This window comes from Notolepis coatsorum, assembly GCF_963971535.1.
Source record: "Notolepis coatsorum genome assembly, chromosome: 3".
Lineage (NCBI taxonomy): Eukaryota > Metazoa > Chordata > Actinopteri > Aulopiformes > Paralepididae > Notolepis > Notolepis coatsorum.
This window is the reverse complement of record NC_140167.1, coordinates 164,583,386-164,606,565: the sequence shown is the minus strand read 5'-3', so window position 1 is coordinate 164,606,565 and position 23,180 is coordinate 164,583,386. Positions and strand designations below refer to the sequence as shown.

General features: G+C 42.8%; 1 protein-coding gene across 1 annotated transcript in view; it reads right to left on the bottom strand.

Moving 5' to 3' along the window:
* Positions 1–23,180, bottom strand: part of slc4a10b (solute carrier family 4 member 10b) — a gene marked incomplete at both ends in the record, with an annotated part of 308,140 nt that overhangs the window by 178,127 nt on the left and 106,833 nt on the right. Inside the window, one exon of the mRNA XM_084311423.1 lies at positions 11,667–11,827. Coding sequence (XP_084167549.1) covers positions 11,667–11,827 — 161 coding nt within the window. The remainder of the gene's footprint in view (positions 1–11,666; positions 11,828–23,180) is intronic.

Genomic DNA, 23,180 nt, shown 5'->3' with positions numbered 1-23,180 from the left:
ACTGGATATGTGGCGCACAAGCTTACCCGTCCCTTCCACCCGGATGGAAAGGCACATGTGCATTAGGATATTTAGTGCCAGCCATGAGAGTGACACCGACCCTACCACAACACCCACTGACTAGAAAGACATGCCACGCAAATCACTTCCACACACATGACCGGGCCTGCAAGACATGCGACTTTTTCAGAGCACTAATCCCCTCCTATGGTGTGATGTCAGCCCTAGATCAAATCGCAGACCTATCCACACTGATAGAAGACTTAGCCAACACAGATGCTGAAGGACTGTCACTCGTCAGCAACGAACTGACATCAATCAGATTGATGACATTGCAGAACAGAGCAGCACTGGACTTCCTGCTATCTAGTACTGGAGGAACATGTAAACTAATCGGTCAAGAATGCTGTGTCTACATACCTGCAAATGACAACATGACTATACCAAGCATCATTGAACACCTGCACAACATCTCCAGAGCCGCACACATCCCCCCAACGTATACCATGTCCGATTGGATGACCGAGAAACTTGGTACAATAGGAGCAGTGGTAGTTCGGTACATTATGTATGCAGTAATAATATTTGTTATCCTAGTAGTGTGTGTGCATACTATAAAATTCGGAGTTGGATACATCACAAAAGTACTCTGCACAAGCCAAACCCCCCCGATAACCATGATGATCGCCACGACCATGAGAGAAGAAACGCAAAACGAACCCACCAACCCCCTCGCACCATACTTCCACAGATACGCACTAGAATCCACAATGCAGAACCTCTAATGTTTACTATTTTAATTCATTTTATATTTCTCTTTAACATTCCTGTAAATTGTGTCATTCACTGAGCTGATGGTCATATTTGCATTAAGTCCTATTCCATTCATGTTTTTACCGTTTTATCTCATCGTTTACTATTTTAATTCATTTTATCATTAAGTCCTATTCCATTCATGTTTTTACCGTTTTATCTCATTGTTTACTATTCTAATTCATTTTATATTTCTTTTCATTTCTTTATCCAACCTTTAAATGATGTATATTTTACCGTTTTATCTCATTGTTTACTATTTTAATTCATTTTATATTTCTCTTTAACATTCCTGTAAATTGTGTCATTCACTGAGCTGATGGTCATATTTGCATTAAGTCCTATTCCATTCATGTTTTTACCGTTTTATCTCATTGTTTAATTCATTTTATATTTCTCAACATTCCTGTAAATTGTGTCATTCACTGAGCTGATGGTCATATTTGCATTAAGTCCTATTCCATTCATGTTTTTACCGTTTTATCTCATTGTTTACTATTCTAATTCATTTTATATTTCTTTTCATTTCTTTATCCAACCTTTAAATGATGTATATTTTACCATTTTATCTCATTGTTTACTATTTTAATTCATTTTATATTTCTTTTCATTTCTTTCATTCACGTTTATATCTTTTTGCCAACCTTTAAATGCTTTTATATTTTACCATTGACCTGATGGTCATAGCCAGATGACAGTGTATATACTAAAGTAAAAGGTGTTGCCATCAAGTAAAAAGTAAAAGGGACGATATTCACAACCCTAAAAATACACATAGATCTTAACCCACACTGTATAAATACTGACATTTAAATAATAACTCATTTTATATTTACTTTCATTTCTTTAATTGTGTATTTTATATTACATTCATTTTATATTTACTTTGTTTATTTTATATTTCACCATATTCAAATTCATTTTATATTTACTTTCATTTCTTTAATTGTGTATTTTATAATTCATTTTCATTCCTTTAAATTGTGTATCTCATGTGTTTACTATTTTATATTTCTTTTCATTCATTGACCCTATGACCAAAATAGGTCACAACAAGTTTATAATTTTACTATTTTATCTCATTTATTATCTCATGTTATGCTGACCTTACCTATTCCAGTCATACATCTGAGAATACTTGTCCCAGCCACATTATAAAAGAGAAAAGGACCCAACTGTGGAATATATTAATGTATGAACTATGCCCCCTTCCTCCCCTCCCCTTCCCCCACCCCCCCCCCATTGTTCACCTGGTACTTAACTGCTCCCCCGACTGGGGAGCAGGATCTTTTTACCTGACTGACGGAGCTGGTCTGTTTAGGTAAGATCTCCAGCCATATTCTCTATTGTTGTAATGATTTGATTTGATCTGGGTAATAAACCTTATTATCTGGACCCTCTGAGTGAGCAAGTCATTTGACTCTATTCCTATTTGAATACTATTATTATCCTACAATGTCATGTACGGTATGTCATATATGTTATGATGAATTGAAAATGGGGGACCCTGATGTAAACAAGACAGAAGTCTTTCTCTGGTCTGCATCCCCTTAACAATTGTGTGCATTGAGCCGTACTGTATTGTACCCATTCTGCAATCTGGTAATACAATTTTCAATCAATCAATCAAATCTGACACAAAATAATTAAATAAAATGTCTGCCATTTTTATTTATTTTTTTATCTCTGCGATTTTTCTTTTGTTTCACAATGAGTCATGCCAAATTAATTACATAATCCATGTGTATGTAACGAACTAACATATTCCAGTTGAGTGTATCTTTTTGGAGGATTTGTTCAAAAGCTATTCATACTTCCATTTTTCTATCTATGGCGGATTGATTCAGACAGAAAAATTAAGTAATTCGGTTGTGGGAGGGATCTGGGGTCACATGGAGTGTGTTATACTAAATAACAACCGGCAACTTCACTGTTTCAGCCAATCAGAATCAAGAAATGTGCAAGTCCATTGTATAATATAATATAACCGATAGGGCATACAGACCCTCATCTGCACCTTTGTTTACACGGTTTATTTCTCACATATTTCTATATTCAGATTGAATTTTATTCCCTATGTTTATGTATTTCTTCTATTACCCTGCCCATACCGGTACCTCCCCTCCCCCATGCTGCTAAGATGCCCGAATTTATCAATATAGGAACATCTTATCTTATCTTTTTTTATCAACAACACAATATCAACATCAACAGTAACAACAATAATAATAATAATGACATAATAAATAATAAATACAGATCTAAACTTAACTAATAAATACAAAATACAAATATATCAAATAAAAATTTTAACAAAAAACACCACAAACACAAAAGACATTAGACATTAGACAACAGACAAGACCGCCGGATTCCCCAGGACCAACACCCCACCCCCACTCTGCCGCTACATCAAGCTTTTGACCACCTCAGCCGCCACAGTCCACAAATCAATACCTGCTTGTCCCACCCCAACCACCCGAGCAGTCGATATCTCCAAATAAATAACATCCAGCAATGTCAGGGACCAGTTAATTACAGTGAGATTCTCAGGTTCTTTCCATCTCATAGCGATAAGCTTTTTGGCTGCTATAACGCCTGCCAGAATAATAATTTTCTGTTGTATGGATGTTGGTAGTGAAGATTTATTGTTTAGAAGTAATGTTGCTGCCGTGAGTGGAATCGATATGTTACAGATGCCCGATAGTCTAGCTGCTATAGATTTCCAGAAATGGGCCACTGGTGGGCACTCCCAGACCATATGCATATACATGCCGGTGGCTCTTAGAGAGCATAGAGTGCACCGGGAGTTGGCCACCAGTCCCATAGCAAATAGTTTCTTATGTGTGATATACGTCCTATGAATATAATTCAAATTAATTTGTTGGTGATTAGGGTTGCGGGAGGCTAATATAGCATTTGTCCAAACGTCGTCCCAGTCAAACTCAGGGTCTCTGGGATGTCCCCTCGCCAGACTGTATCTAATGTTTTATATGTGGATTTGATTAAATGTATACAAATCTGGGACAAACCCTCTTGTGGTTGTACTGCCAGACGAAAGGGTGTGGGTGCAACGCCTGAGCCCACGGTACACCGTGGGCCCTGAGCGCCGACCTTAGTTGTAGGTAAAGGAAGAATGATTCGCCAGGTATATCATAAAACTCTTTTAGGTCCTGACACGCTCGAAGACCCCTTTTATCATTTCTCAACGGGGGCGCCTTGAGATTAAAATAAAAAATAATAAAAAAAAATATAGGCCTATATATTTTTTTTTAATTCTTTTTGGATTACAGAAAATTATCACTAAAGTGCTATCTGTTGCAGCTGCACTGTTTTCCATAAAAATACCATATTTGGATAAGTTTGACCATTTCTCAAAATCTGAAAATCATTATTTAATAAAACACAGAAAAGGATCACCAAGTTACTCTGGATTAAAAAAACTTTACAGACAACATTGAGACAAAGCTTCCTGACACATCTCCATCCAAACTCTTGGAAGAACTCATTGAAATCTCATCTGATACCACCTGGAGAGATAGTTTCAGAGTGTGGTGCTGAGTACCAAGTATCTCATGATGCAGCAGTTAAGGTGTTGATACCATTCAGCACCACATATCTGTGTGAAGCTGGCTTTTCATCCATGACAGCTATGAAAACAAAATATAGGGCCAAGTTGAGCCTTGAGGATGACATGCGTGTTGCCTTGTCAAAGATCTCCCCACGTGTTGACCGTATTATTAGCCAGCAGCAGCAGACCTCGCATTGAGCTAGAAATGTCCACTGAGTGAACGAGTGCTTATTTTCTGTATTTATTAAAAATGTTTGAGAAATGGTAACTTGGTGATCCTTTTCTGTATTTAAAAAAAATACATGATTTTCAGTTTTTGAGAAATGGTCACACTTATCCAAATATGCTATTTTTATGGAAAAGTGTGCAGCTGCAACAGATAGCACTTTAGTGATAATTTTCTGTAATTTTATTTAAAGAAATATGCTATTTGATTTACTACTACAAGCAGTGTAATGTCAACAGTACTAAGCCATTTAGACCTGAAACACCTTTAATTTAATAATGCATTATATAGCCTGCATATACACACAAATGTGTTTCCCGGTTTCTTAAATAAACATTATTTTGAAAGCAAGCACTTTTGTCATCATTGTAGCAAAAAAGACAGGACCGGAAAAGTCTTTATCGTATGTAGGGGTGCCCTGGAATATTTTATTGAACACAGGGGTGCCTTGGCAGCAGAAAGGTTGAGAACCCCTGTAATCTAGAGTATGAACTCCCCTCCTCTCCCATTGAGGAATATTAACAGGTTTGTGCCCAACAAGTAGTTGCTGGTTATGAAAAATTGGAGAGTCGAGGTGCCACGAGCATTTAACCGCACAGGACCTCTCTACATTACACCACGTTTGAATCACGTGGGATATGATTGGTCCATATCTTAGCTGGCATTTTGATATAGGAATAGTGGAGTATACTACATCCTGTAGTCTTTGTGGTGAGACCGCTGCTGCTTCTAAGGAGCGCCATGACACAGCAATTTCAGGGTCCAGCCAGTTTTATCTTGAATGAATGAATGACTTTTATTTATATAGCACCCTTTACAGCACGAATGCACAGGGTGCTTTACACTACAGCTTAGTATATAAAAACAAAAACAAAATCAGAAATAAACAACAACAACAGACAGCAGTTAAAAAACAGTGAAACCAGATAAAAAAGTAGAATAAAATAATTTAGATAAAATCATCAGTCACTAATTAAAAACAAAACTATAGGAACAGTGAGGACAAGAAAGAGTGCCTATGTATGACCAAAGGCCTGTCTAAACAAATGTGTTTTTAGTTGTTTTTTTAAAGAGTTTTCAGAGGGGGCAGTTCGCAGGTCCAGGGGGAGAGCATTCCAGAGCCTTGGTGCCTTATCTCTTAACTCTTATCTTATCTTAAGAGTTAAGAGTTTGGCGGCTGGGTGGCGCAGCGGACAAGGCGCTCGTCACCAACGCAAGAGACACTGGTATCGAATCCAGCTGTCAGCGTTGCTTCCGGCTTGGCCGGCCGTCATACTGGCTCGATTGGCAGAGTCAGCGGGAGGGAAGCCGGTGGGTGGGTCTGGGTCGTTGTGGACAGCGACTCCTACAGTTCGGTCGGGGCGCCTGCACAGCGAGGGAAGGATCTAAGAGAGGTAGTGTGACCTTCCACACGTTACACTCTCTCAGTGAGAGTCCACGCTGCAAGGTGAAAAGAAGTGGTGGGCTGGGTACACATGTGTCGGAGGAAGCATGTGATAGTCTCCGCCCTCCCAGACCGACGGTAGGGGGTAGAGTGCGCAACGACCAGGAAGGGGATTGTGAATTGGCATAACGACTAACATTGGGAAGGGAGAAAAACAGAAAAAGAAGGAGGAAAAAAGATTAAAAAAAAAATAAAAAATTAAGAGTTTGACATTGTACAGCGTCTATGGAAATAGGACACTTCCTGACCTGGGAGGCCTATAGGCGTTAATTACAGCTCAATGAAATTATGTAGTAGATGAAACAAGACTAGGCAAGCTTAGTAGCCTGGCCCAGATACATGCCAGTGGGGATTTATGTTTGTTAATTATGATTAATGTAAACAAACACTGTATGTGTGTGTACCGTATAGTACATGTCTATACACTCAGTGCAACTCAACGCATGCATTACAGCAGCCCAGGTTGTGAGTGCTTTGTGATGTCGTGTATGGAAATAGGACACTTCCTGACCTGGGAGGCCTATAGGTGTTAATTACAGCTCAATGAAATTATGTAGTAAATGAAATAAGGCTAGGCAAGCTTAGTAGCCTGGCCCAGATACATGCCAATGGAGATTTATGTTTGTTAATTATGATTAATGAACAAATACTGTATGTGTGTGTACCGTATAGTACATGTCTATACGCTCAGTGCAACTCGATGCATGCATTACAGGGAAACATGTCTATGTTCCCCAGGTTCTATGTTCCCCGGGTTCTATGTTCCCCGCTCGCGATAAAAAGGGTCCTATGTTCCCCGGGTTCTGCTCCCGCTACCCGCTCTCGAAAAAGCGACGAGTTGTGTGAGGGCCGACCATGTCAGCTTGCTGTTCTCAAACGTACACATCACGACACAAAAAAAGGTCCTATGTTCCCCGCTACTCCGGAAAAAAAGCGACAGCGTTGTGTAAGGGTGTAGATAGATGGTGCAACAGATTCGCATGTAGGCCTATCAAAGATAATATGTTCAATACACCATAGTATTATAAATGGGTCTTAACACTTTGATTGCCAGGATGGGGTGGGCTATTTATCGCTTGAGTGCCAGCGCTTTAGTCAATGAGAGGGCGAGCACATTTGTGAACGCATAAACTATATCTTAAAAATGTGTCTAATACGCCCGTCGCTTATCAATGACTTGCTTGCAGTCAACATGTACGAAACGGATTGTTTTTTCAACTGTACATTTCCGTTTTATACCGTTTTGAATAAGAGTATAGTTTTGGAAATTTCTAGAAAAAAAATAAGATTCCGCAGGAATCGCCCTTTACTGGAATACCCACAACACGTTGTCATTTTCTGGCTGATTTATGAATCGTTTTCAAATAAACGCTAGATTATCGATAGTCTATGTGTACTTATGCACGCTAGAGAAGCGGGCTGAAAAATCTATTATCTATGACCTGGTCAGCGCTAACGTCATACACGCACACACACACAGACACAGACACGTTGTGAAATATGTGAAAAAGAAAAAAAAACATCTGATTACCCCAAATAGCGACAGTAGTGTAATTATTGTCAAACCCTAAATAGCATTAATTTCCGAATGAATGCAGCATGGTTTAACGTTGCATTTGGCTGATAAGTTGTTCGCTGATAAGGAACGCATGACTCAGGCCTAATCTTATTTAATTAAATTGTAAGGTTATTATATCTGTAATTAAAATATCACTTAAATGCAGGTGATCGGGGTTATCCACTGAAGCCATGCATGGCTAGAATCGTCTCTGACCAACAACGACCCAATTGGAGCGCAAGATTGAAAGAAAATCAATCAAGAGTTTCAATATATACCCACGTGTTCTGTATGACCCGTAATTAATTTTAGTTAATTGTAAAATAGCAACATGAGTGTAATCGTCGGCAAACGCTATAAATTACATTTGGAATATGGATTTCAGAATGTATGCAGCATGGCGAATTACGCGGATCTTGTGTTATTAGACGACTTGGCAATGGGCCATGGTGCGCTCCGCAGGGAGCGTGTCTTCAGGGAGAGGGCAGACCTGTTTGCCGAGAGCACAGAGTGGCTCATGAGCAGATTCCGCTTTCCGAGGGAAATCCTGCTCGACCTGTGCCAGAATTTTGGACCCGTTTTGGAGCGCCAAACAAGGCGTACACATGCCATCCCTGTCCACCTCCAAGTCCTCTCCACCCTGGGATTCTTGGCCACCGGGACGTTTCAGCGGGAGATCGCAGATCGCTCGGGCATCTCCCAACCCTCCCTCAGCAGGATCATGCCCACAGTGTTGGATGCCATCATGTCCCTAATCCTACATAAAATTCCCATACACACACGCACAGCAGGTTGAGGTCAAGAGAGCTTTTCACGCCATCGCCGGTTTCCCCAACATAATTGGAGCAATAGACTGCACACACATAGCCATCAAAACACCATCACAAAACGAATTAAGTTACGTAAACAGGAATGGGTTCCACTCTGTAAATGTCCAAGTGATCTGAGATGCCCGTTTGGCACTCCTAAATGTCGTTGCCCGGTGGCCAGGGGGAACGCACAACTCGTTTGTGGTACAGAATAGCTCTGTGGGCCTTCGTCTCCAGGGTGGAGCTGTTGAAGACGGGTGGCTTATTGGTGAGTGTTACACATTTAGGCCTAATTATATTTAATTAAATTGTAATATTATTACTGGTATCTGTAATTAAATTATATCTCTTGAATGCAGGGGATTGTGGCTATCCACTGAAGCCATGGCTGATGACTCCTCTGACCAACCCCACCACCGAACAGGAGCGCACCTATAACCAGGCGCACGCACGCACAAGAGTCACCGTGGAGCGTGCAATTGGTCTCCTGAAGGGTCGATGGCTCTGCCTGTCTGGCACGGGGGGCACACTGCAGTACCGGCCTGAAAAGGTTTGCAACATCATCGTGGCCTGCAGTGTGCTCCATAACCTGGCCATCAGGCATGGCATCCCGCTGCTAGACCCAGAAATACCTGACGACCCCATGCCAGACATGGAACAGCCACCTCCAAACGCCACTGGAATGCAGACAAGAGCTAGGATCATAGAGCAGTTTTAAGTAAGTCTACCCCATGCACTGTAAAAACTGAGATTGGGGTTAATTCATATTTATTAAATAATCATTAGTAACCTATACATAATAAAAAAGACTGCCGTTTGAAATCGAATTGAGCTGAATTCAATGAATTGGAACGATTTTCTTATTGCATTTTACAGTTTTAGTTGAATAAAATTAGCTGACAGTTTAAAAGTGACCAGATGACACTTAATCAAACTTTAAAAGAACGAAAAAAGGCATTCATCCAGCATGGTGAATAATGACACCAACGCCAAAAGTGGTTATTAACGGTCTTTATTTCTCCTTTCCAGCTATTGTTTGGAGACTTGTATGCCCGACAGGACCGCGACCAACTGGGACAAAGTCTGGCGTACGAGCCGCCCTTCGTCCCTTATATCGCCCATAATAGTGATAGTGTTCTCCTGATTCGACATCACAGCCTCCGTCAGGACCGTGTGGACCCTCTCCCCCCTGCGTGCCAAAGGGGGTCGGCTGCAGGACGCTTCCTGCTCCTCCTGGGTGTTGACGGAATCGATGGGCAAGGGCAACTCAGCCGAGTTGTCTGTGGAATGAATAGGCAATTTAATTACGTTTTATTTATTTGCTAGAAAGGTTTGAAACCATACGGTTAAATATTGTTTCAAATAAATGAAGAGATTCTTTGCCATGTTCCTCAATAAAATCGTTGACAACGAAGTTATTTCTATGCCCGTCTTCTTTACCGATATGTGACAATTCCTGTATGAAAGGTGCTATACAAATGAAGTGTATATTAAATTATTACCTTCCATCTGTTGGCTGGATGGCCCAGCCACGACATACGTATCGGTGTCTGTGGTGCGAGGAAGGTCACTCTGACTCTGCCCCCCGCCAGTCGCACTGGCATTCCTCCTGTACTCCGCCAGGCGCTTCTTGGCGGTCAGCTTTATGTCGAACCATTTCTTTTTTTTTATCTCCGCAACAGTTTGCTGCTGCAGGGATATAGAGTTGACAGCTTCGGTAACTGCCTCCCACGCAGCAGTTTTTCTTTTATTCGTTATCCCGAAGCTGAGGGAACCAAATAATATTCCTGCCTTGGCGTCTACCTCTGTAACGAGGAAATCCACCTCTTGATCTGTATAATTTCTTTTCTTCATTCGCTTGGCCATTTTCCAACATTCCACGGACAGGAATTTCCTCAGGGTATTTGAAGGGGAGGCCTGTTACCATTTGGTTAATTGGGGCGGTTCTGGTATGCAAATACGTAAAACCGTGCACGAGCGTGGAGCGTAGATCAAGTGATATTTATCAACACAGAGTACTTGCAGGTGTGCGTATGACCCGTGTACGCACGTGTGATAAATCCCGATTTTTCTGTACGTACACACATTCTAAATTCTGTGCGTAGGAACGAAAATAGAACACTTTCTAAGCATTGTTGATAAATGAGGGCCCAGAATTCTGCCATCCTTCTACAAGGCATTTGCTAGCATCCACCACAACTAGGCTAAGCTAAAGCTAATGCTGTAATAAGGGCAGGTAAATAGCATCAAACACACAAGTTGAGGCTGGCTACTTGTCAGCCAGTCAGTCAGTGAGTCAGTCAGTCAGGGGGATATTCTGTATTGTAAGCTGTTCCTTCAGGTCTGACAATAATAACCATAGCGATTGCAAATTTTCACTTTCACTACTGTCCATAATTTCACTGAGCTGTAATTAATTAAACACAAGGATTCAGTGTCCTCCGATGACATCACTAAACCAGCACTGTTTTTTGGACAAAGTCCCTCTTTAAAGGGTGATATTTGATTGAATGTACCTTGAGTTGTGATTGGATTAGATTAGATTAGATTCAAATGTATAGTCATCATACATCACATGTACAGTACAACAAAAATAAGTTTAGCATCCAACCAGAGTGCAAATGTAACAGTAAAGTGCAATAGTAATATACAATGTACAGGTGATTAAACTGGGTATAATATATATAATATATATAAATTAGTACTACTGAGTAATAGTGCTGATCAGATGTATGCACAGGTATAAATACACTATGGTAGTAAGTCATACTGGCCAGCAGTGTAACTAGTAAGAGTAGGTAAGGGATATGTACAGATATATAGTATTAATATGTACAGTGATGCAGGTATAAAGACACTATGGTACAGTAGTAAGCCATACTGGCCAGCAGTGTAACTAGTAAGAGTAGGTAAGGGATATGTACAGATATAGATATAGTATTAATATGTACAGTGACACATGTATAAAGATACTATGGTAGTAAGTCATACTGGCCAGCAGTGTAACTAGTAAGAGTAGGTAAGGGATATGTACAGATATAGATATAGTGTTAATGTACAGTGACACTGGTATAAAGACACTATGGTAGTAAGTCATACTGGCCAGCAAAGTAACTAGTAAGAGTAGGTAAGGGATATGTACAGATATAGATATAGTATTAATATGTAGGCTACAGTGATACAGGTATAAAGACACTATCTTACTAGGAGGTCTTGTCTGTCTTGTTGCCACGGCAGCCAGTTACCTGTGATCTCCACCATGTTCTTGGCCCTCATGTCCAGCAGCACAGTGCCGTGGATGATGCAGCTCCGCAGCTCGAACAGGCTGTGCAGAGACAGCGTGGCGACGTAGGGCTTACTCCAGCGCTCTCCTCCGTCCTCCACGTCCTCTTCGAACTTCAACCACCTGCAGGAGACAGACGTTATCACTTTATTGGATGAAGTGATCTGGAGGGTCATCAAGGAGAAGCAGGTTATTCTCTGTCCTTTCCCACCACAGTCAGGACCGCTGAAACCATCACAGTCAGGACAGCTGGAACCATCACACGCAGGACGCGTCTATGCTTTCTACAACGCAGTTGGGTTTCCGGGTTCCCGTGATTGTCGCACGCGTACGCCCCCCTCGCTATGAGTGACGCCCCTCGCTATGAGTGAACAGCGGAACGACTGCCGCCTTGTTGACAGAGTTCTCATATTCGCGAATGCATAAACGATATCTTAAATTATGGCTATATGTCTAATATGGCCGTCGCTTATCAATGACTTGTTTGCAGTCACCAACCATTAAGCCGTGTTGGGCAAGTTACTCAGGAAGTATAGGAGTTGCGGAACGCAGAATGAGAGAGCGTAGATTTCAGTGTGCATCATTTAATCATATCATTTAACATTTGAAAGGCATACACACATTGGGGGATATCTTCGATGACTGCAGTCTCCGCAGTCTTCGAGATATATCCAACAAATTTGACCTCACCAGTTCCACTTGTTTCTTCTATTTACAAATAAGAGCAGCTTTGAAGGCTCACAGAGTCCCATTAGATGTTCCACTTGAGCACCACAGGTTTCACAAATTCTTTTATGACAATGGAGACGTCGAGAGGCTTGGGGGGGTTGGGGGGGAAGAGCGAGCGCGAGCCCATGTATTGTATTTATTATTTTTTATGTCATTTAGTCTACTTTCATTCTGATTTAATTACTGGACTGTCATTGTTATTATTATTTCTGTTATTGTCCTGTGATTCATAAAAAACAATCCGTAAAAATGAACCGATTAAAAAACAATCCGTTTCGACAATGTTGACTGCAAACAAGTCATCGATAAGCGACGGCCATATTAGACACATAGCCATAATTTAAGATATAGTTTATGCATTCGCAAATATGGGAGCTCTGTCAACAAGACGGCAGTCGTTCTGCTGTTCACTCATAGCGAGGGGGGCGTACTCGTGCGACGCGTGTGCGTCAGTGGCCAATCACGGGAACCCGGAAACCCAACTGCGTTGTAGAAAGCACAGCTGGAACCATCACAGTCAGGCCAGCTGAAACCATCACAGTCAGGACAGCTGGAACCATCACAGTCAGGACAGCTGAAACCATCACAGTCAGGACAGATGAAACCATCACAGTCAGGACAGATGAAACCATCACAGTCAGGACAACTGAAACCATCACAGTCAGGACAGATGAAACCATCAGTCAGGACAGATGGAACTATTACAGTCAGGACAGATGAAACTATTACAGTCAGGACAGATGAAACCATCAAAGTCAGGACAGATGAAACCATCAGTCAGGACAGCTGAAACAATCACAGTCAGGACAGATGAAACTATTACAGTCAGGACAGCTGAAACCATCACAGTCAGGACAGATGAAACTATTACAGTCAGGACAGCTGAAACCATCAGTCAGGACAGATGAAACTATTACAGTCAGGACAGCTGAAACCATCAGTCAGGACTCAGGACAGATGAAACCATTACAGTCAGGACAGCTGAAACCCACCCAATATTCCGCCGTAATCAATCAATATCTGAAATTCAAAAAACTTTACCTTGCCTATATTACTACGTATTACTATGCTAATATGTCTGTACTACTACCTACTATGCTAATATGTCTATACTACTACCTACTATGCTAATATGTCTATACTACTACCTACTATGCTATTATGTCTATACTACTACCTACTATGCACTCAAGACTGTAGCACTCAAGTTCGACACAGTTTGATGAACAATCTCACTGACCCTTAGCTGCCAGTTGTATCCTTCCTGATGAATTGCTGAACACAACTTGTCGCTTTGGATAAAAGCATTCAGCTAAATTACTAAATGTAAATGTGAGCTGAAATGAAAAATGCTATTGTAAAGCTGCACTATGCCGTTTTGAGAGAGAAATTTGAAACTCAAAAGAATTTAAAAGGAAACGTGGGTCCCTAGAACATGGTTTGAAGCAAAAGTTCCTGAAAAGTTGCTGTTTTGCTGCGGTTGTTTACACGGCAGGGCCCTCATTTTGTTTACAGACATTCAAAGAAGGCTTATGTTTGGTTCATGGTGGCTCAAAATGATTTTGTTCTGATTTATGATTACATAATAAGATACATAAGGTACAATATTACTAAGGATTATATATCACTGATTGGGCCTTTAAATAACAAATTATTTTAATTTAATTCCCACCACTTGCATGGTTTTGACATTGTGACCTATATTTGTTACACCCGCTTGATCATGTGAAGGTAATCTGTGAAAAGCTTAACCTGGTTTGTACATGAAACAATCAGGGCATTGGCCAATATGGGATGAGGACAATTGTATAACGGTATCATTCAGCCTAAAAAAATACACATATGGGGAGCTCCAGTAGCTCACCACGTACCGCGAGTGCTATTTCAGCGCCGTGGACAACCGTGCTCGTCACGGATCTGGGGCTGAGCGCGTTCGAATCCCGGACGGCAGCCGTGCCTTTCCCAGAGTGTCTTCCCCCCCATCTGAACCCTTTCAGCCTGCTTCTGTCGGTCGAACTTGACCAAGTATGAATGCGAAGAAAAAGCGATAAACGCTAAAAGAACCAGGTGACTGGTCAAAGTTTAAAAAAAATACACATATTTAAGCATTACATCACGCAACGGAGTGTGTTATACAAATTAGATCACGCCTATGGGTGGTTGTTAGCGCCGAGGGTTGTTAGACCCCCATAGGCGTGATCTAATTTGTATAACACACGACTTCAAGTGATGTAATGTGTTTATAAAATGTCCCAATTCACCCAACCTTATTGTTATACAATAAACACACAGTAATTGAAGCACAATGGAGATTTATTCACAAAACCATCCACAGAGAAAGTAGATCCAATAGTAGATCCACTAGTAGACACCAGAGGGAGCTCCACAAACCATGTTAAACCCAGATTCGGCTCAAACAAGGGACTAAACGCCCTACCCACAGCTGTAAAGGAATGTGAATCACTACCCACTTTCAAAACCAAAAGAGAGCACCTACGGGAGACTGCAATTCGAAACTGGCCCATGTAAATGTCCTAACCCAACCCCCTCCAATGTACAGTAAATGTCCTAACTAGTGCTGTCAATCGATTCAAATATTTAATCTGATTAATCGCATGATTGTCCATAGTTAACTCGCGATTAATAGCAAATTAATCGCATTTTTTTTTATATTTTCTTTTATCTACCATAAACATAGTAAGGAAAACACTGGGACTTACATTAAACAAAGTTCAACAGACGCATGGCAGACATCGGGCAACACACAGCAAACTCACAGGCCTGCTGTGCATGTGTTGGAGACAAAGGGAGAATGAGAGAGAGAGTCCTGGGTGTAATGGGAGGAAGTGAGGTCAGTACTACCACAGGTGCCACTGAACACCTTGTGGTGGTGTCTCCTTGTGGAGCGGAGGGGAAGTGTACCTTGCAGTTTGTCACACTGACAGTAGGGCAGCATGTGGTAGTATACACCCTCCCCAGACTGACAGTAAGGCAGCATGTGGTAGTCTACACCCTCCCCAGACCGACAGTAGGGCAGCATGTGGTTGTCTACACCCTCCCCAGACTGACAGTAGGGCAGCATGTGGTAGTCTACACCCTCCCTAGACTGACAGTAGGGCAGCATGTGTTAGTCTACACCAGGGGTGGGCAATTATTTTTCCCGGGGGGCCGAATGAGCAACTGAAAATATGTTGGGGGGCCGGGCCAAAATTCCAAAATCAATTATGCATAATATACATTTTATTTCTATATAAAAAGCAGTAAATGGCATTGTTTTGACCCCTGGTAAGAGTGTATGTTATTATTTGGCAATTAAAAGGTGAGGTTAGCTTTCAAAAATATAATTTATTCAAATATAATTGATTTCCAAAATGATAAACAAAATGTGAAACATTAATAACAAAGGGCATTTTGAGTTTCATATACTATTAAAACAAGGATTTTCTTAGCTTTCTAAAGACATCACATCATCTTATAGCAAAAATAAACAAGACATGTCACTGAACTGTGTAAAGAAAAGTGTCCCAGTTTTGTAGCCTTTTTTACTTTACATGCCTATATTAAACATTTAATGTTTTCAGAACTGTGCAAAAAAAAGAAAAAAATATATCAAGTGTCCCATTTCACTTGTTATATTTCCACATTTTAGTGTTCTTCAGTTCTTTTTTTTTTCATTCAGTGTGAGAAATACAGTCTCTGTTGAGCTTTAACAAGTCCATCAAAGTCAGGTTGCATGTCTGAGGTGGAGATGCGAAGCACAGCTGCCAGATGTTCATCAGTGAGAGAGGATCTGTACCTGGACATGGTAAACGTCATGACTGAGAATGTCTGTTCACATATGTAGGTGGATCCAAAGAGAACCAACATCTTCTGAGCATGTCTCCTAAGCGTATAGTGTGCGTGTGAACGTTGACATGAAAAAAAAAAAAAAAAAAACATTTTTTTTTATTTTCTTTTTTTATTATCATGTAATCTTTCGCGGGCCGGTCAGAATCATCCCGCGGGCCGTACAATGCCCAGGTCTGGTCTACACCCTCCCCAGACTGACAGTAGGGCAGCATGTGTTAGTCTACACCCTCCCCAGACTGACAATAGGGCAGCATGTGTTCGTCTACACCCTCCCCAGACTGACAGTAGGGCAGCACAATGACCAGGAGGGAATTGGCATAACGACTAAATTGAGGGATGGGAGAAAAGGCAAAAAAAGAACATTCTGTTTTAAGTTGACAAGTCAAACATCTGTTTCCCCTAAAAAAAAAGCCTAAATTCTCATCACTACCAGGGACTGCAGCCGGTCACACGACCACACTCCCCTGTCAGGACACTAACATGTCATTACAGAAAGCTGTGCAGTGACTGGGTGATTCAAGCTGCCGAGTCCACTCATGCTAATGACAGACGCTTCTCTGCCGCTTGTATTTCAATCCCGCTAAGTGGTGTCATCACTATAACACCATAGTGTCACAACAGTCATTTACAGACCGTTTCTTCACTAATTCAACAACAATGTCTGTGAACCTCGAAAGTCAATTACTTCTTTACAGTGTGTGTGTGTGTGTGTGTGAGAGAGAGAGAGAGAGAGAGAGAGAGAGAGAGAGAGAGAGAGAGAGAGAGAGAGAGAGAGAGAGAGAGAGAGAGAGAGAGAGAGAGAGAGAGAGACCTAGACATACTGACAGAGAGAGAGAGAGACAGAAAGGGGTGGGGAGAGAAAAGTGGAAAGAAAAAAGACAGCAAGAGGGAAAGAGAGAGAGAGAGACAGACAGATAGAGAGAGAGAAAGAGAGAGAGAATGACAGATAGAGACAGAGAGAGAGAGACCTAGACATACTGACAGAGAGAGAGAGAGAGAGAGAGACAGAGATGGAGAGAGAGACATAGAGAGAAAGAGAGAGAGACAGAGACACAGAGAGAGATAGAGACAGAGGGGTGGGGAGAGAAATGTGGAAAGAAAAACTAAAAAGACAGCAAGAGAGAGAGAGAGAGAGAGAGAGAGAGAGAGAGAGAGAGAGAGAGACTTTGACTTTTGATGTTCTTTATTAAAACATGTCAACTAAAAACAGTCAGTAGAGACACAAAAATCTCACGGCATCTTCATAAAAACAACACCCACACCCACACCCACACACTCACCCGCACACCCACACCCACACCCACACACACACACACACGCACACACACACACACGCACACACACACACACGCACACACACACACCCACAAACACCCCAACAAACCCCAAAAACTTCCTTCAGCACATAAAGACCACTTGACATTCAAATGCATATGTTCAGCCCCTCCTCCCCCACAGTACACATTGCATTCCCCAAGCATTCACAAACGCATCAACATTATGTCTCAGTGAGAAATACATGAACTCTAATCTAAGGCGTGCAGAAATCATACCCCTCAGCATTGGCACCGATTCCGTAGGACCAACGCCCCTGATCCTATTCCTACGGGTCAGCCAAATGGCTAACTTAGCCTGCCCGTAAATAAAGTTCAGTAAAACGCTCACAACCTTGTTACGTAATGAATAAGTTTGGCCGAGGATGAAACTCTCCACACAGAACATCACCCCCAGCTTCACACACAACCCTTTTAGGAACCACAACACCCTATTGATCCTTTGAAAACATGGGTTACAGTCTCAGATACTCCGCAAAAGGGGCTACCCATCACCCACCCCCGGATCCACCCGAGCCAGGAACCGATTCGTTGCCAACACCCCATGCGCTATCCTCCACTCTAGGTCCCCTGACCTCTTAGGCAGTGGCTGTTTGTAAAAAACCCTCCACCTAAAGCTAGCAGTGCTGCCATCACCCAGCACCCCCTGCCACTGATGCTGCCTGACATCCTGCAGGGACCTGATGTTTCTGACCTTCATGCAGGTTATGTACAGAGCCTTGCCACATGCCAGGCTAAACTGCCCCAAGCTGGGGGTGGTAAAGGACAGTAACCCTCCCCCCTCCTGCCAGACCCCATTCTCTGCCGATACCTGCAATGCAGGGAACTCCAGCACCTCCCCTCCCTGTGGCATCACTGTGCGGTCTCTGACATAGTCCGGCAGAACCCCCAGCACTTCCCTGATAAACCCTTCCAGCAGTCTCAGAGATGTTGTTCCAGTCTGAAGCGTAAGCTCCTGAGGGGTCTTCCACTCCCCTCTCTCTGGCGACAGTAAATGCAAAAGTTTTCTGATGCCCCCTCTCATGAGCCGCTGTCTCAGGGTGGCAGAACGCACCGCCTCCAGGGGGAACAAAGTGTTATAGAAAAGAGGCTCCTCCCATACCCACGGTCCTTGTGCCTCATCCTCCACCCGAGTCTTTCTCAGCAGCCGCCAAGCCCTCAGCACCGACAGGTAGAAATCCGAGACCCCCACAGTGTTCAGCTCCTCCAGCTCCATCAGGAACAACTGCAGGTCCAGCCCTAAACCACCAGCCTTCCGCAGCAGTGCACATACTGGCCCCCTCCAGCATATTCCCGTACTGTATTACAGCTTCTGTGCTGCCTGAAGTCTGAAAGCATTCATCCTGCTCTCTAGGTCGATAAGGCTTTGTCCTCCTTCCTGAACCGGCAAATAAAGGACTGCGGCCCTCAGCCAGTGATGTCCGAACCAGAAAAAGTCCACCAGCTTCCTCTGGATGTCTGCCAGGAAGCCTCTGGGGGGGTTAAGAACAGCCAGCCGATGCCACAGGGATGAAGCCACCAGGTTATTAACTATGAGCACCCTCCCTCTATAGGATATCTGCGCTAGCAGCCACTTCCACCTTGACAACCTAGCCACCATTGACTGTGCTACTCCCTCCCAATTTTTACTGACCCACCCCTCTGATCCCAGAGATACCCCTAAAAGCTTGAGGCCATTCACACCCCACTGTAGCCCCCCCGGTAACTGTGGTAATGTCAGGCCCCTCCATGCCCTACCTGCAGTGCCTCACTCTTACCCCAGTTCACCCTCGCTGAAGCTGCTCTCGCATACACCTCGAGGCTGTTCTCTATGGCTCTTACATCCTCCCCATCCCTGACAAAGATGGTCAAGTCATCCGCGTAGGCAGACAGACATATTGGCCTGTCGATCCCCAACTCAGGTGAACCCACACCCTTCAACCTCTTCCTCAACAAACACAGAAAAGGCTCAATGGCCAAAGTGTAGTGCTGACCTGACAGTGGGCAGCCCTGGCAGATCCCCCTCCCCACCTGGACTGGCCTGCTCAGGCCCCCACCCACTTTTATCAGACAGGAGGCCCCATTGTATAACATTTTTACAATTGACATAAAACTCTCCCCAAACCCAAACCCGGCATGAACATTATACAGATACCCATGGTCCACCCTGTCAAACGCCTTCTCTTGATCAATAGAGATGACTCCAAAGTTCATATTGTGTTGCCTTGACAGGTCCAATATGTCCCTTATTAAAAACAAATTGTCTGTCATTGAACGCCCAGGCACACCATATGACTGGTCCTGGTGCACCACAGACTCAAGGTGCCTGTTAAGCCTATTGGCCAGGCACTTTGCAACCAACTTGTAATCCGCTGAAAGAATCGCTACAGGTCTCCAGTTCTTGAGCTCACTGAGGTCCCCCTTCTTCGGCAGTAGAGCCAGAACTGCCCGCTGGCAGCTCCCTCACCTCGATGCATTCGCGCAAGACACGAAAAAGATCCTGTCCAATAGTGTCCCAGAATCCATTATAAAAGTCCACAGGCAGACCATCTACCCCTGGGGCACGACCAGGAGTCATCTGGGAGACTGCCTTCGACAGCTCCCCAAACGTTAAAGGAGTGTCCAGTTCAGTCCTCTGTTCCTGAGAGAGACGAGGGAGATCTCTCAGTAATGTGTCCGTACACACAGGGTCACATTGTTCAGCACCATACAACACAGAATAAAACCGCACAGCCTCTGCCCGCATCTCCCCGATCACAGACGTGACGTGAGAGAGAGAGAGACCATCTCTCGTACCATTATCAAGCCCTGCAGTGCCAAGAGCTGAGGAGCATCAGGAACCCCCTTACCCAGCTGGTCCTGAGTCCACAAACCTGCTCTATTAACACACCTCAGGAACAGAACACATCACCAATCAGAATAAATCAAATTACTACACAGCTAAAACAAAACTACATCACCTATTGGAAAACACAAACAAAAGCACAGAGCAAAATGCAGTGCTATCTGGCTCTAAATCGACAGTACACCATAGCAGATTATTTGAGCATGGTGACTGATCAACAACTAAAAAGAACCTTGACAAAATACAGACTGAGTGAGCACAGCCTTGCTATTGAAAAGGGGAGGCACAGGAAAACCTGGCTTCCTGCAGAACAAAGGCTGTGCTGTCATTGCATCCTCAATGAGCCTGAAACATAGACACACTTCCTCACCAAATGTGAAAAATATAAATATATTAGAGAAACGCGTTTTTATTTGAATTAATAACAAAATATTTTCTTAAACTATCAGATACAGAAAAACGACCAGTCCTACTAGGGGAGGACTCAACAAGCTGTGAGCTAGCAGCAGTCTATGTTGCTACCTGCCATAAACTGAGGGACAGTGAGTGACAGTCACCTGACACATGTTTATGCTGTAATATTTGATGTTCTAATGATATTTTATGATTATATTTTTATGTACTTCGACATTGATATCTGTTTTCTAATTCATGTTTATGTTAACTTAATATTAATCATTTGCATTGGCAACATGTACAAGTTACGTCATGCCAATAAAGCCATTTGAATTTAATTGAATTGAGAGCGAGAGAGAGAGAGAGAGAGAGAGAGAGAGAGAGAGAGAGAGAGAGAGAGAGAGAGAGAGAGAGAGAGAGAGAGAGAGGCGTCTAATATAGGTTATACAATGTCATGCAAATTTCTTGGTTCTGATTGGCTGAAACAGTCAAGTTACCGGTTGTTATTTCGTATAACACACTCCACGTGACCCCAGATCCCTCCCACAACCGAATTACTTTTTTTTTCTGTCTGAATCAATCCGCCATAGATAGAAAAATGGAAGTATGAATAGCTTTTGAATGAATCCCCCCAAAAATATACAGTCAACTGGAATATGTTAGTTCGTTACATACACATGGATTATGTAATTAATTTGTCATGACCCATTGTGAAACTAAAGAAAAATAGCGGACATAAAAAAAAATATGGCCGTCGATCTTTTTTTTTGTGTCAGATTTGATTGATTGATTGATTGAAAATGTTATTAACAGATTGCAGAATGGCTACAATACAGTACGGCTCAATACACACAATTGTTAAGGGGATATAGACCAGAGAAAGACTTTCGTCTTGTTTACATCAGGGTCCCCCATTTTCAATTCATAATAACATATGACATACATGACATACAGTACTGCTACATCTATACATTTATGACATACCAGATTTACAAATACAGTACTGTTTGTGATACAAAAAGAGTCTAAAAAAGAGAGTATATACATTTGACGAAGAAACTGTACATTGGAGGAGGTTGGGTACGTGGGGTGGAGGGGGGGGGGGTTGGGTAGGTGGGGTGGGGTGCGTAAACTGTACATTATAGGTGGTTGGGTGGGGGGGGGGGGGTTGGGTAGGCGGGGTGGGGGGGGTAACTGTACATTGGATTATCGACGAAACCTTACTTGGTCCCAAGAAAAGGGTCTCGTGTATTATTGGGTTAGGACTAAGGCTGTCAAAGTTAACGCGGTATTAACGCGTTAACGCCCGATTCTATTAACACCACAATAAAAAAAATTTAACTCCTGATTAACTTTTAAGAAATATATATATATATTTTTCTTTACTAGACTTCACTCAGGTGTATTATTGATGCTCTCATAGACCACTACACTTCCGCGTTACATTGAAATCGGGGAGGAGATTGCGGGGGGAGCATATGAATGAATGTGGATCAGAGCCGTGATGTAAGTGGTTGCCGATACGGCTGTGGGGGTGCTAGAGACATGATCGAATAGACGTTTATGCGCCTCAATCTCCTGAACACGGCGTGACCCATTCCTAATCGATCAGAACTAAATCGGCAGAGAAAAAGCCAATTTTAAAGCACCTATTCCGCATTCCACATGCGCAGAGTGCCCATGGAGTCTGGACGACGCGAGATGACGCACAAATGAATGTGGACTGTTCCATCAGAGGGCGGAGCTTCGGTGGTAATGTGAGTGGCTACAGACCGCTGCACTTAAATATAAACATTAGTCTACCTGGAGACTCAATGAGGTAATTGTAGATGTCGCCATAAGACGCGTCTGGCCATTTAGTGGGATAATTTTTTCATTATCCTGTTCGGCTGAAAGGACACTGGCCACCGAAGCTCCCCCCTCTGATAGAACAGTCCACATTCATTCGTGCGTCATCTCGCGTCGTCCAGACTCCATGGGCAATCTGCGCATGTGCATGGAGAATAGGTGCTTTAAAATGGGCTTTTTCTCTGCCGATTTAGTTCTGATCGATTAGGAATGGGTCACGCCGTGTTCAGGAGATTGAGGCGCATAAATGTCTATTCGATCATGTCTCTAGCACCCCCACAGCCGTATCGGCAACCACTTACATCACGGCTCTGATCCACATTCATTCATATGCTCCCCCCGCAATCTCCTCCCCGATTTCAGAATCCCGGAAGTGTTGCGGTGGTCTATTGATACTATGTTTGTTTCTGATGTGTGTGTGTGTGTGTGTGAGAGATAAAGAGAGAGAGAGGGGGGGTGAGAGAGATGAGGAATGGGCAAGAGAGAAAGAGAGCTG